Source organism: Hypanus sabinus, chromosome 12, assembly GCF_030144855.1.
Source record: "Hypanus sabinus isolate sHypSab1 chromosome 12, sHypSab1.hap1, whole genome shotgun sequence".
Classification (NCBI taxonomy): domain Eukaryota; kingdom Metazoa; phylum Chordata; class Chondrichthyes; order Myliobatiformes; family Dasyatidae; genus Hypanus; species Hypanus sabinus.
Genome location: NC_082717.1, coordinates 69,243,107 through 69,259,617, shown reverse-complemented (window position 1 = coordinate 69,259,617; position 16,511 = coordinate 69,243,107). Strand labels below are relative to the sequence as shown.

General features: G+C 36.4%; 1 protein-coding gene across 4 annotated transcripts in view; it reads right to left on the bottom strand.

Annotated features, from left to right (window-relative positions):
* Nucleotides 1–16,511, bottom strand: part of LOC132402986 (uncharacterized) — an 85,547-nt gene that overhangs the window by 55,929 nt on the left and 13,107 nt on the right. For all 4 annotated transcript variants that reach the window (XR_009515147.1, XM_059986171.1, XM_059986173.1 and 1 more), the window contains 4 exons: nt 15,488–15,654; nt 6,810–6,895; nt 2,686–2,766; nt 2,113–2,230 (listed from right to left, as the gene is read on the bottom strand). Coding sequence is in view for 3 of the 4 variants with exons in the window: in XM_059986171.1 (XP_059842154.1) it covers nt 2,113–2,230; nt 2,686–2,766; nt 6,810–6,895; nt 15,488–15,654 (452 nt within the window). In the remaining variant the exon portion in view is untranslated. The remainder of the gene's footprint in view (nt 1–2,112; nt 2,231–2,685; nt 2,767–6,809; nt 6,896–15,487; nt 15,655–16,511) is intronic.

The following is a 16,511-nucleotide window of genomic DNA, read 5'->3' as shown; positions in this document are numbered from 1 at the left end:
ATTTTGAAGAATTAATCTGAGCAGGACCCAATAGTTTGTTAGACTGGAGTGATCAAGGAAAAATAGTGAATTGGTAGTTTGAGGAGAAGAGGGAGATCCAGAAGCACCTGGATATAAAGGTAATGGACATCAGGTACATATATTCAGAAAAGTGGTGAAAAGAATTGCAGTAGCACAGTGCCACACCCCCACTTCTTTTGCCTCCCTCCCTGTCCTTTCTGAAACATTTAAAGCCTGGCAATTGAAGTAACCATTCTTGCTCCTGAGCCATCCAAGTCTCTGTAATGGCCACAACATCATAATTCCAAGTACTGATCTACACTCTAAGCTCATCGACTTTATTCATAATACTCCTTGCATTAAAATAGACACATCTCAAACCATCAGTCTGAGCTTGTCCCTTCTCTGCCCGCCCTCCTTCTCGCACTGTCTACAAGTCTTCTCTATTTGTGAGACAACCGCCTCTTCCTCTGTCGCTTCAGTTCAGTTCTCACCCCCCCCAGCTATTCTAATTTAAACTCTCCCCAACAGCCTTTGCAAAACAAAAATGTCACTGTATTTTTCAGTGTTTCAATGTACATGTGACAAATAAAGCTCATCTTTCATCTTTAAATGTGATCCATTAGTTGTCCATAGTGGGGTCAAAAAGAGCACTAGCTTCCCCTATTCTATGTTTGCATAGTTTAAAAATATGCACAGCTTTTTGGCGGTGAGCTAAAGTGGTCTGTTTTGACACTGAAAAGCAAGAAGCTGCAGATGCTGTGAATCTACACATAGAAGAAGCATACAGAAGAAACCTACTGTTTTCAGTAGATTAATCCAAAAACACTTCTCCCAAATATTATCCCTTTCTGGCACTTGTTGCCTAAAACCTGAGGAAAGAGGATCGACTTCATTTCTTTATCATGGGATTGATTTTGATTTTATGCAATGGGATGCTAGCATAGAAATACACTCAGTGACCACTTTATTAGGTACACCCGTACACCTGCTTGTAAATGCAAATATAGAATCAGCCAAACAGGTGGCAGCAAATGCTCAATGCATAAAAGCATGCAGACATGGTCCTGGGGTTCGGTTGTTCAGACCAAACATCAGAATGAGGAAGAAATATGATCTAAGTGACTTTGATTGTGCAATGATTGTTGGTGCCAGATGGTGTGGTTTGAGTATCTCAGAAACTGCTGATCTCTTAGGATTTTTGCACAAAATAATATCTAGGGTTTGTAGAGAATGGTGGAAAAATGCCTTGTTAATGAGAGAGGTCAGAAGAGAATGGCCAGATTGGTCCAACCTGACAGAGAGGTGACAGCAACTCAACTAGCCAAGCACTACAACAGTAGTGTGCAGAAGAGTATCTCTGAATGCACAATATGTCGAATGTTGAAGAGAATGAGCTACAGCTGCAGAAGACCACAAACATGCATTCAGTAGGCACTTTATTAGGTACAGGAGGTACATAATAAAGTGTATAACAATGAGGGGGGGTCAACACACTTCCATACTAATAAAACTCCATTGTGTGAAGTTAAATTCAACAAAGTTGGAAATTTGTGATTGATGTTGAGTTAAAAAATCAGGAAAATTCTTCAGAGAAGGAAATCCTATCCGACCTGGCTCACAGAACTTCATTCTCAAACTTTGTGGCTGATTCTTAAGCTCTTTACAGGTTTGGGATGGTTAATAAATCTATTTCATATATTGACCACATTACAATATTGAATACAGCTTTTACAACTATTATTGTTTTCTTTAAACAAGTATCTTCCACTCTTTTTTTTCTAAATATTTAGTTTTTTTAGAATTCAGTCGGTTGAAAAATGCTTAGATTGCTCTCTCCTGATTAAGCCGTTTCCTTCATTTTTGTAGTCTGTTCCAGAATTACTATGTCACAATAGATTTAGGAAACTAGTCCTCTTGCTAGCAGGATTGAAGACACAGCCATAATACCATTAAAAAAGAGGGAATATAGTAAGACCATTACTTGGTAACAATGCATAGTTCTTAACCCAAAATAAAACTTACATTGCCAATTTGTGCAAAAGAATTAAATAATCCTATAAAAGAAAGGTAAAGTACATGCAACATACAATCCACTGTCATTAAACATGCCTGATTTGGAAAGAAGTTCTCTGTACATTTCTATTTCATTTGAAGCATTGCTGCAGAGTTTCTCAACATTCCCATCATTATTAGATGGGTCGTGAAGATTCTTCTCCCAGGAACGCACCTTTTGCACAGCACAGAAAAAAGAAAATTATTGTGGTCTACTGAACAATGCAAATGTTCACAGAGTATTATCATCATTTCTTTATACATATTAAAACAAAAATGCTCATTGAACCACAGTGATATTGATTTTCCAAATGTGCTTTATTTGTGTATTCCATTTATATCATTGAGGTAATTGACACCTATATATTTACAATTTATACCATTTATACCCAGTAAATTGGTGGCACAGGTAGAAATGGCACAATGGAAATGAATTTTACATTAAATTCATATTGTTGCAGTGTATTTTCACGACAAAATTACAGAATGCTGAAGTATTGCAGTATGTCAATAAACCATGTCCATCAGGAAGTTGGAATTCATATTAAATATCAGAGATAATGAAGCATGTTGGCAAATTCATGCAAAATTTTCACAGACGTTATTGCAAGAAAAGTGCTTGCTTTTTACCTGTATAGTATGGTTGGGTTGAGGTTTTGGCTTTGATGTAAGACCAAAGTCTGTTTGATACCATGAAGTCCCTGTAACGTCCTATAGCAAATCAAAGATATTATGAATTAATAGCTATGAATATCCAGTTCTTTAAAGTGAATCAATTATTAGGACAAAATCTACAGTGATATTTCAATAAACTAAAATAAATAATCCCCATTCATTTCTGACTGTGTTTATACAGCAGAATACGACTGGCAAGATTTATGGCCCTCATACATTTAGACTAAAAATATTGCTATGGCATTACACATTCTGTTGTACTTAATTCAATGTTTCAGTACACGCTTATAATATCCCATTTCTGCATATTTCTTGCACCTTTCAATGCACTAATTTCTAATCATTTCCTGTCTTCAATAAAGATTAGCATCATTAGTATGGACCACTTGCTTCTGCAGCATTTATATAGCATTAACTTTAAAAGTGAGTTATCTGTCAAAATTCTGTTAACTATTCAGCCATGTATGAAGAAATCGGCTGACCTAAGCTAAAGTGTTTTACAGAGATTCAAAAATATAGTTAAAAATGTCATATTTGTAAAATTGACATGAGTTTAATTTGTCTACTATATTTAACTTTCTGTTATCTCAGGGCTATAAAACTTAAGTGGCCTTCTGTATTTCCCTTTATAAAAATTGTATTTTATGGTTACAAAGGATGGAAAAAGCTTGGAAAAGGCAGAGGAGTGATACTGTTATGTGTTGATTGTCTTAGTGTCATAAAGAGGGGTGAGCTAAGCTCCTAAAAACAAGATGCATAAATATAATAAGAAATGATAAAGGCAAGAAGTCACTTATGGGAGTGGTATATAAGCCCCATAACAACCAACAGATTTTTTCAGAGCATAAAAAAGAAATGATGAGATATCGTCAACAAGGATAATCATCTGAGATTTTAATCTGTATAAGGACTGGAAAAGTTAGATGGGTATAGTTACCTATATAAAGAGTTCATATACTGTTTTCAGGATAGGTTTTTAAAAAAAATGTATTGTAGAACAAACCAGAGAGAAGGCTACACCTGGCCTTTTATTGTGCAATAAGATAAGATTAACAAAGAATCCTATAATAAAGGGGCCATATGTGACAGTAATCAAATTGAGATTCAATTTTACATTCAGTTTAAGGAGGAGAAAAATTAGTCCAAGATCAGCATTTTAAACCTAACTAAGGGTAATTAAGAAGTCTAAAAGCAGGGAAAACTTAAGTGATATGGAAAGTTAGTGTAACACCCGAGTAGTGCTTGTTTTGTCCCATGTGACGGGTCACCGCACTCTTTACGAGAAAAATCAAATGACATAGTACTACACTAGGTGCTAGTAGGACATCATAAGCTCTAGATATCAGGAGGCAGTGAACAGAACACCCACAGTTCTGGAGGTAAGTTTTGTTGCTTAAAAAAACAAGATATACAAAATATTTACATGAGTAAGAACAATTCAAATTTCCAACATTTTGTTTAGGTTCTAAATCTCAGATATCAACAAAAACCAAATTTCTGTTTCATTAGAATCAGTGATATTCATTAGAATAACCTTTGTTACTCCAATTTCTCTAACTAATTACATCTAGTGTTATTCCCTATTTAAAGGTTGACAGACTAATATTTCCCTTTTTTATCCCTAGTTCGAAAACTAATTGAATACCTATTCTTAAGTATTATGGTTAACTTCAACTGCAGTTCAAGTCAGTATGTCTACAATTTCAAATTCAAAAATTATATATCTATGCTTAATTCCTTTCATAACAATTCTCCAACATCACAACTTTAAGCAAAGTAAATCTCATTCAGTAATTTACCAAAGTCTTTGCAAAAATAATCAGTTCTTGCAGAAAATCCAATTCAGATCCTTCCAATTGAATTGAATTGACTTTATTACCTATATCCTTCAGATACACGAGGAGAACAAATCTTTACGTTACCTCTCCATCTAAATGTGCAATTTATTGTAATTTGTAATAAATAGTATGTACAACAGAACAGTCAATATAACATAGAAATACAATTGTGTCAGATGAGTTAATCAGTCTGATGTCCGGGTGGAAGAAGCTGTCCCTGACCCTGTTGCTCCTGGCTTTTATGCTGGGTATCGTTTCCCAGATGGTAGCAGCTGGAACAGTTTGTGGTTGGGGTGACTCAGGACCCCAGTGATCCTTCGGATCCTTGTTACACACCTGTGTTTGTAAGTGTCCTGAATAGTAGGAATTTCACATCTACAGATGTGCTGGGCTGTCCACACCAGTCTCTGCAGAGTCCTGCGATTGAGGGAAGTACAGCTCCCATACCAGGCAGTGATGCAGCCTGTCAGGATGCTCTCAATTGTGCCCCTGTAGAAAGTTCTTAGGATTTGGGGGTCTATGCCATACTTCAACTGTCTGAGGTGAAAGAGGCACTGTTGTGCCTTTTTCACCACACAGCTGGTATGTACAGACCATGTGAGATACTTGGTGATGTGTATGCCAAAGAACTTAAAGCTGTTTACCCTTTCAACGCCCTCCCCACCCCCCAGATCCATTGACGTCATAGGGGTTAGCCTGTCTCCATTCCTCCTGTAGTCCACAACCAGCTCCTTTGTTTTTGCAACATTAAGGGAGAGGTTGTTTTCTTGACACCTCTGTGTCAGGATGATGACTTCTTCACTGTAGGCTGCCTTGTTATTATTTGAAATTAGCCCAATCAATGTTGTATCGTCAACAAATTTAATTAGCAGACTGGAGCTGTGGGTGGAAATAAATTCATACATCCAACTGTATTAAATCCTCTATGTCATAAAATATTTCATTCCTGACCTGGTTCTTTATCTTGGGTGATTAATCTTTTTGTTTCCTGTTTCCTTGGACGAAATAGTTGATTATCCATGGAAAGTTGATTTGTAACAGTTACACAAAAAAATCTTGATCAAATCTGTTGGTGTGATTTAACAGAACTAATTCCCGGTTACAGGGTAGAGATGTTGGACACTTGTCTCTGGCAATATTGTTTTATTAAAGCTGCTACTTGTTATAGCTGTAGCTTTAATATATCTTTTACAACTATCGTCTCTCCTCCAGGGGTTTCACCCTGAGGTTTTCAACTAAGTTGGATAGAGATACTCACTACAAATATCACTTTTAACAGTTTTTTCTTAGTCTCTAATAATTAGCTGTGTTTATCTCCCTTTCCTGCACTGCGTCAGCCATGCCTCATTCTTGCATAGCTTTTTTCTCAAGTTCTTTAAAAAAAAATCAGTAAACCTTGTTTTCATCCCTCCACAGGTGGAACTTTCTGACATTATATCTTTGGGTTTAATTAACCTGGATTACATTAGGTTAAAGAACACTCTTGGGATCCAATGGCAAACATTTATAAGGGATCTTTCTGAATTCAGAAAATTCAGAGATTCCAGTGAAACTAACAAATTCCAAGGGTGAAACCACCATTTGTCATTAACTTAATAAATTAAAGATAGAATAATAATAAAATAATAATAATAATGAAAGAATAATTAAAAAATCATATAGAGTACACATGGAATGTCTGAAACAGAATGTAGACCAAAGTTGTCTAAGTAACTATTACTTTAAAAGGCTACTTTGTAGCTTCTGGAGTTTCGAAGAGTAAGAAAGAACTTGACTGAACATATAAGAAGGGGTCCTGACTGAGTGCATGTGATACTTTGTATTAAGGAAGAATCTTAAACTGGAAATACCTATTTAAAAATAAGGGATTTTCTTTAAAAGAATTGAAGCATAATTATTTCCCACAGAGGGTTGTGACTCTTTGCTGTTTTGACCTTCAGAGACCAGAGGAAAGACAATTTTTAAATATTTTAAGGCAGTGATAAAGACAATAATCAAGGGTGAAAGATAGCCATGATTTGATGGGAATGATAATTTCTGGTTACAGTCAGTTAAACTAGGATCTTATTAAATGGCAGGGCAGCTTTAGCAGTCTACTACTGCTCCTAATTTGAATGCTTACATAAATTACTTGCTATATTGAAATCTATCTATGCAGGTAATACAATTATTGTTTTGTAAAACTTAGGTCAAAATGATGAAGCATCAAGAAATTAAGGTTTAATTTCCACAAGTACTAACCTTAGAATCCAGTTCAGCTGGTGGTCGGTTAGGACACTGCTTTATATGGGGTCCAAGCTCCTTCAGTTGCATTGTATTTGGACAACCTTAAAATCAGCAGTAAAATTATAATCATAGGTTTAGACAAGGGTCTATATAAGCCCAATAGCCTAAAAGCAATTGCAATTTTAATGTTCAAAAAACAGGCAAGGACTTGGGCAGTGAGATTCGTTAGAAACTAAAGTATATAAATATTTTCCTATGCACATTTGTTCCATGTACTGTGGTAAAAGGCAATTTCATTCAGTGATTCCAAACATGTTCAGTTCTCTAATTTTGACCTGCTGCTGGGGAAAGCATTGTATGCATAAAGTATTGAAGTACTCATATAGACACAACTGCAAATTTAAATGTCATAAACAAAACTTCTAAAGTGAATCAGAATCAGATTGATTGTCATTGAAATATGTTGTGAAATTTGCGGCAGCAGTACAGTGTAAGGCATAAAACGATACTGTAAGTTACAAAATAAATAGTGCAAAAGACGACAAATGAGGTGGTATTAATGGGTTCCTGGACCATTCACATATCAAATGGTAGATGGAAAGAAGCTGTTCTTAAAATGTTAAGTGTAGGACTTCAGGCTCCTGTACCTCCTCCCTCATGGTAGTAATGCAAACAGGGCATATACCGAATGGTAAGCATGATTGATGATAGATGATGCTTTCATGAGGTAGCACATCTTGAAGATGTCCTTGGTAGTAGGGAGGGCTGTATCAGTGATGGAGCTGACTCAGTCTACAACCTTCTGCAGCCTCGTGTACTTGTGCATTGGAGTCTCCATACCAGGTTGTTATTCAACCAGTCAGAATGTTCTCCACTGTACTTCTGGGAAAACCTCTTCAAACTCCTAATGACATATAGCCACTGGTGTGCCTTCTTTGGGACTACATCAATTAGTTGGGCCAAGGATAGGTCCTCTGAGATGTTGAGGCCCAGGAACTTGAAGCTGCTCATATAAAACATGACTTAAAGCTAAGATGAACATAATAAACTTTCAAATAAATTTCAATAAGGTCATCAAGGTGCAATCAAAATATCTGACATTCTTAGAATACTTTTACAAATCCAATTTTTAATTTTTTTATATTTTCAAATTACCTTGATAATCATACCAGGGCAATGCAGGGAGGAGGTGCAGGAGCACTCAATATTTTAAGAACAGCATCTTTCCCTCTGCTGTCATACATCCAAATGGTCCATGAACACTACCTCACTATTTCACTTTTACTCATTCTATCAGTCTATTCATTGTAACTTATAGTAATTTTTTATGTCTTGCAATGTTCTGCTGTTGCAAACAATAAATTTCATGACATATGTTAGTGATAATAAACCTGATTCTGAGGAGGCACTTACTTATTGACTGATTAGAAGGAAAATGGTCTTCTTCTAATCACTTTGTTTAAAAATAATTAAAATAGATTTTCTGTCTTTTACAAATTTGCTTCCAATTTATTTTCCATACAGCTCAGAGGTAGCATTCATATTGCTTTTATCTTATCAGCAGCATGCTTTCAGTGACTTATTTCTTCACTTCTCATTTCCAATGTTTTCATTAAAAAGAGAAAAACAAAGGGAGAAAATACAATGAATTACCAGGCTTAGATTCTTTTAAAATAATAATAAATGAGATTATTTGATTCCTGGTAACTGCGGTTGTCTTCCATTTTTCCTCCTTCCCTTTTTTTTGGATTCCACTTTAACAAAAATATTTTTAAAGCCACCCCTTGTTCTTTTCGGATTCAGCAACAGCGATTGCAAAGAAGGGAGACACTGTGCACATATTCAAGGTTAGGAGAAATTACTTTATTAAAGTAATATAAAGAATAAATAAAGAAAGTAAATTTGTTAATGAAGTAGTAAATGAAACAAATAATATTTATCAACCAATCATTTAGCCATGCTACATAGAACACTGCCAGTGGGAACCATAAATGTCCAATAGCTTTTATATTCTCTCCCTCTCCTCCGCACCCCCCCCCCCCCACAACTCTTAGCACTAGTCATGACCCAGATTAAAAGAAGATTTCCATTTGCATGAAAGCAATGTCCCCTTCAAGTCTGCTTACTCTAATACTTTCCCATGGAGCAGTACTAGGCTGTATCTGCAGAATCATTATCGCTTACCCAGGCAAACATGTTTTGCACCTTTATCTAGTTTCTGAAGCTGTAAATAAATACTCACATTAAGTTTTCAAAACATTCTCACATTTTAGACTAATACCACATTGCCTTACAAGCTTCCATTTTGTGTCACGTTTCTGCATATATCAAGGAGAAATCGGATTTAACTCTTTCTTTACACTGAGGATTTCATGCATTTTTGTTTCAACAGTGTGGAATATCCCTATCTGTATTTTATTTGCAAGTTTATTTGCTGAGTATTATGATCCTCATCACAATTAATCAATTAGACTTATGGTTGAATTTTTAAAAAATTCAGTGTCACTCTTCGTATAGTAGCTCAGAACTATGGGGACTGATTGGTTTCAAATAGCTTTATTTGATGCACACTGGTACATACAATTTTCATGTCTTGATTCTATGTTGGCCTTGGATGGTGACTGTATGTAAAGATCTTAATGCAGGGAATGCCAGACTGACACTCATGTAGATCGGCAAATAAAGTATTTCTTGAAATTTTAAGTATTATGTCTCCAGAACTCCACAAAACACAAGCTTTAGCTGGAGATAGTTGGTGTTATTTATCAAAGAAATGAGACAGTATTTTATCACACAAGATATTGGGCATGTTTAAACTCAGGATTTTTGAAATCTGAATTTTTGACCATACCAGCAATTGTGGAATTTTTGACCTCCAGGATATATGCTCATTTCTTCTTTCTAAATTTGAATATGATTGAACCCATTTAAGGTTATGATTCCAGAAGCAAAAATTGATTGGGTGTTCTACACCCAAAGATAATGGATGTGAAATGACTGTACTAACTCTATAGATGAATACATCACAATTAAGTCTCAGAACTTCTCCAAATTGTAGTGCATTAGCTATTTGTATTTCAAAAGTCAATGCTTGTATTGCTAAACTGCCTCTTCACTTTGTGGAGACCAGTTATATATGGTCACTGCTTACCATAGCTCATACTGCTAGGTTGAAAGGTTGGTAATGAAATAGCTTTAATATGTTCAACAAAATTACAAATCCCCTAAGCTCAGCTATGTTGTTTGCCGCTTGTGCATTAATTAATTCAGAAATACAGTGTGGAACAAGCCCTTCTGGTCTAAGCACTGGACTGGCCAGCAATCTACCTATTTAACCCTAGCCTAATCATGGGACAATTTACAATGGTCAATTATCCTACTAACCGGAATGCCTTCGGAATGTGGAAGGAAACCAGAGCACCCGAAGGAAACTAACATGCTTACAGCAAGGATGTACAAATTTCTTACACACTGAGTCAGAACTGAACTCAGATCTTTGATACACTGAGTAATAATAATGCGCATTAACTGCTATGCTACAGTGGTGATAGAATTAACTTTGCTCTGTGTCAGATGTAAACCTTGTGCAATAATTCATCAGTCCAAGTGTTTTACTAATATTTGCAGAAATGTTGCCACCTTAACTATAGTTCTATATCACTGCTACCTGGACATGTCCTCTGTAGGGTCGTCCGATATTGTAGATGCTGAAACCAGAATGTTACCTGTGAAGCAGATGACATGGCCCAGCTCTTGAAAAACCTGGTCCATTGTATGCTGAAAAATCACCGTGCCTTTGAAACTCCATGTGCAAGGTGATGATATATTTACAGCCCTTTGTGAGTACTAAAAGTGTGATATGAATCCAATTCTGGATCCAACACTATATGTTGGAATACAAGAGAAAACCAGTTTATCGAGAAACCTATTATCTGCATATTTACAAATAAATCCATTTGGATAATGGATACAACACACACAAAATGCTGGTGGAACACAGCAGGCCAGGCAGCATCTAAAAGGAGAAGCACTGTTGACGTTTCGGGCCGAGACCCTTCGTCAGGATAATAGATAGCTTTTATCTTTCATACAGAAATTAACCGTGACCTTGTAGCTGCCACTTTACTTTGTGCTTTTGTACAGTTATGTCAACAATAGAAGTTGCCCCATCGCTGCACTCTATGAAAGTTGTGATGCCAGCATCCCTCCAGGCTACTTATTTCACTTTCAACAGCTTCCTTCAACTCACAGAGCACAAGTCATGGCTCATGGCAGATGGGTTGACTTTTACTTTCACAATAAACTTTATCTTCCATATGCTCCTCAACATTTCCTTAAGATCATAAGATATAGGAAGAGTATTAGGCAATTTGACCCATCAAGTCTGTGTCACCATTTCATCATGGCTGATCTATTTTCCCACTCAGTCCCAATCTTTTGCCTTCCTCCTGTGACTTTACATGCCCTGACTAATTAAGAATCTATCAGCTTTTGCCTTAAATGTACCCAATGACATGGGCTCCACAGCAGCCTGTAGCAACAAAATCCACTGATTCACCATCTCTATTCTAAAAGAATGTCCCTCTATTCTGAGGCTGCGTCCTCTAGTCTTAGACTCCCCCATCATAAGAAATATTCTCTTCACATCCACTCTAGCAAGGGCTTTCAACATTTGATAGATTTCAATGAGGTCACCCCTCATTCTTCTGAATTCCAGTGAGTGGAGGTCCAGAGACACCAAAGGCTTCTCATATGACAAGTCTTTCAATCCCAGAACCTCAAAACTACCTCTCCCTCCACCCATAAACAGCCACAAAGCTATCAATCTGATCATTTAAATTATTGATATATAACCTAAAAAGAAGCAGCTGCAAAACAGACCCCTGTGGAACACCACTAGTCACTAGGAACCCACCAGAAAAGGCTCTCTTTATTCCCACTCTTGGCCTCCTGCCAATCAACCAAAGCTCTATCCATATTAGTATATTTCCTGTAATACCCTGGGCTCATAACTTGTCAAGCAGCTTCATGTGTGGCACCTTGTCAAAGGCCTTTTTAAAATCCAAGTACACAACATTCTTGGATTCTCCTTTGTCCGTCCTGTTTGTTATTTCTTCAAAGAATTCCAACAGATTTTTCAGGCAAAATTTTCCCTTAAGGAAACATGCTGACAATGCCCTATTTTCTCATGTGTCTCCTAGTACACAAGACCATATCTTTAACTCCAACACCTTCTCAACCTCTGAGGTCAGACTAACTGGCTTATAATTTCCTTTCATCTGCCTCTCTCCCTTCTTGAAGATTGGAGTGTTATTTGCAATTTACCATTCCTCCAGATCCATGACAGAATCAATTTATTCTTGAAAGATCATTACTAATGCCTCCATAATCTCTTCAGCTACCTCTTTCAGAACACTGGATTGTATGTCATCTCATCCAGGTGAGTTATCTACCTTCAGACCTTTCAGGTTCCCGAGAACTTTCTTCCTAGTGATGGCAATTTCACATATTTCTGCCACGACTCTCAAACGCCTGGCATACTGCTAATGCCTTCCACAGTGAAAACTGATGCACAATTCTTATTCAGTTTGTCCATCACTTCCTTGTTCAGCATTATTTTCCAGTGGTTTCATATCTACTCTCACCTCTCTTTTACTCATTATATATCTGAAGAAACCTTTGGTATCCTCTTGAATATTATTGGTAAGCTTACCTTTGTATTCCATCTTTTCATTCTTTATGATATTTTTAGTTACCTTCTGGTGGTTTTTAAAATTTTCCCAGTCCTTCAGCTTCCCACTAATTTTTGCTCTATTACATACCCCTCTTTGGCTTTTATGTTGGCTTTTACTTCTCTTGTCAGCCATGGTTGTGTCAGCCTACCTTCAGAATACTTCTTCCTCTTTGGGATGTATATATCCTGTGCCTTCTGAATTGCTCCCAGAAATTCCAGCCATTGCTGATCTGCCATGATCCCTGATAGTGTTCTTTTCCAATCAATTTTGGTCAGCTCTTCTCTCATGCCTCTGTAATTCTTTACTCCACTGTAATACTGATACATCTAACTTTAGCTTCTCCTCCTCAAATTACAGGGTGAATGATATCATATTATGATCACTGTACTCCTAAGGTTTCCTTTACCTTAAGCTCTCTAATCAATTCTGGTTCATTACACAATAGTCAGTGTAGAATAGCTGATCCCGTAGTGTGCTCTAAAAAGCCATCTCATTGGCATTCCAGAAATTCCCCCTCTTAGGATCCAGTACCAACCTGATTTTCCCAATCTACCTGCATATTGAACTTGTAGTATTGACTATCGTAATATTGGCTTTCAGACATGCATATTCTATCTCCTGCTATAATTTATAGACCATGTTTTTATTACTGTTTGGAGGTCAGTTTACAACTCCCATCAGGGTCTTCTTATATATGCATTTCTTTAGTTCTATCCACAATGACTCAACACCTTCCAACCCTATGTCACCTCTTTCTAATGATTTAATTTCATTTTTTGCCAACAGTGCCACACTACCCCTTCTGCCTATATTTCATTAGGAGTTTGAGGAAATTTGATATGTCACCAAAAACACTCAAATTTCTACAGATGTACCATGGAAACATTCTAACTGGCTGCATCACCATCTGGTATGAAAGTAGGATGGAGTGGGGGTTGGGAACTACTGCATGGGATTGAAATAAGCTGCAGGGAGTTGTAAAATTATTCAGCTCCATCTTGGGCATGAGCCTCCAGAATATCCAGGACATATTCAAAGAGCGGTACCTCAAAGGGGTGGCCTCTATCATTAAGGACCCCCCTCACCCAGGGCATGCCCTCTTCTCATTGCTACCTTCAGGAAGGAGGTATGGAAGCCTGAAGGGACATACTCAATGATTCAAGAACAGTTTCTTTCCCTCTGCCTTCCAATTTCTGAATGGACATTGAACCCATGAACACTACTCTACTTTTTTATTTCTTTTTGTTTGCATTAATTATTTAATTTGACATATACATACATATATATATATATATATATATATATATATATATATATATATATATATATACATAATGTAATTCACAATTTTTATATTATTGTGTATTGCATTGTACTTCACCGCTTTCAGCCACGATTCAGTGATGCCCACAATGTCACACATGCCAATCTGTAACCGTGCTACAAATTCATCTATCTTATTCTGTATATGGCACACACTCAGGTGTGATTCTCGTGAAACTTGTTATGGAACACCCTCTTCGATCAGTGTGTTTAAATGTACCTCCTCTTCAAAATCTTTGGCTTTCTTTCAACATATCTCCAAACCTTACATGATTGAAACAAGGTTCAAACCTAATTGATTTTTATTAATGAGAGCAATTATTTACTACTCCATAGGAATAGGAAGCACATTCAGAGGAACATTGATGATAACATATTACTATTTCTTTGGCATCCCGTCAGAAACCTGCTTCTGCCACATTGAAGCAATATTGATTAACTTCACAATTATTGCAGAAAAGAAAAGTTTAGAAATTTCTAGGTAGCTGCTGAAAGCTGCCTTCCCATTAATCAAATTGTAGACAAGGAAGTATTGTATTATATGGGCACACAGAAAGATACACAGTTTTTTTGTCACAGGGAACAGTGGGATCTACATATAGCTTTCAGACAATAACTATAGGTTGAAATTCTCTAGACTGGCATTTCATGTTTTTAATCTGTAGTACAGTTCCATGCTATTTAACTAATTCCAATTATGATCAAACCAAGATCTAAAATTAGGATCTGTATTAAACTGTAACTAATCCAACTTCTAGTTCAAACCTTACTCAACAGTGATCTTAGCCGAGAGCATTTCTGACTTATGAGAGCTTTGGACTGCGGACGGTTATCAGAATCCTTTGGTGATCTGGGCGGCCTCCATATTGAGAGAGAATAGATTTCTTGCACAAAAGAAGAACCTTGGGGGCAATTTCTGTAGTCCAGATTTTCTGTGGATCAGCACCAGTTAAGTTCCAAGAAAACCAGACTAGAGAATTTAACCTCTACTACCCAATTTTGTTTTTTGGACCATAATAATTTTGCTGCAGTATTTTTTAAAATGTTCTGGCACATTGCAATTCTCTTGCACCTTCAAGCCTTTATATTTAATATCCCTTGCCTTCCATCCTACAACAGGCCTTCTGTTTTATTCTCTCCTCTACTTGCCAAATTCCCTCAAATCTAAACTTGCTTAAAATTAATTACTTTAGGTTTCTTCACTGCCAATGAACATCATCAACATAAAATGTTACAGAAGCAAAATATATGTTGAAAATCTGGAATAAAGTAGAAAATGATGGACATATTAAGTAGGCCAGGCAGCATCTGTAGAGAAAAGAGCAGCCCGAAACCTTAGATGTTAACTATGTTTCTCTCCCTAGAGCTGGTGCTGACCTGCTGAGAATGTTGTAGCAGTAAAAATATGGCCTCTGGAAGCCAGGAAGTCTACAGTTTCTGATATGAGTTCAGACAAATCATTACAGAGATAATTTTAAATTTATCACAAATGAATTAGAAACACAAGTAAAAAGTTGAGCAATGTCCTTGGCATTATATATTTAGCTATTAAGTGGATGATTCGATTAAATTTTTACTTTTGTTTCCTTAAATCTTGAAAATATTTGGAAAATATTGCCAGAAGGCTATGTGTACCTCGATATTTGAAGCAACAATAAACAGTAGCAGCTGACATTCTTTTGTCCAATTCGTATTCTGGAACACACCAATCTTGATCAAAAGGAGTTTCATCGATGGGATCACACATTGTCTTTTGAGTGAGGAATTTAACACTTGATTCTGAGAAAATGTGTTTGGGATCACTTTGCAATAAGAAAGAATATCATGAATTAAAATACTGAACAATCATGATTATTGTATAGACATCAGAGTAGCATTGTGAGAGGAGCAATGTAGCTAATTATGATACCATAACCTAGACAAAACTTCAATTTTCTTTTGGTCCAGATGGCAACATAAAAATATTTGTATTTTAAGTTGTTGCTGCTATTTTTGTAAACTATACTCATAAAGCGAATGATATGTTGATTCTTATTGCCCTTAAGAACCTCTAAAATAATTCAATGTTTTGACTAAGTCAGTGAAATAGAAATTCTCCATTTGGGATTCTCAACCGGTCTCCAACCATGACCTATTAAGATTGGATCAGCCATGATCTTGTTGAATGGCGGAGCAGGCTTGAGGGGCCGATTGGTCTACTCCTGCTCCTATCTTTTATGTTTTTATGTTCTTATTCCTTGAAAGATGAGCAGAGGTTTCAATCTTAGAAAAATCCATGGACTGACAGATATCTGATGCCTCTGATTCTTTACTATTTTTAGTATACTAGCTTATCACAATGGTTACAACAAAGCTTAGAGGAACCTTTAAGGAAATTGATGTCATTAGTTCTTTCAAAAAAGCTTTTCAAGCCTACTTGCTGCATTTCGAAGGTTCACGTTCCTTAATTTATTTTAGCTCTAGAGTTACAAAGTGCATTTATGTATTTCATCTGAAATCATACCATGTATGGGTGTAGTATCTTAATTGAGTCTGATCACATCTCACAATGCATCAATACATGTAAATCAGAATCCCATGCTTTTAATTTGCAAGCACTTTATGGAACTTAATGGTGAATTGACTAACCAATTAATGATCTCATTCATAATTATATTTT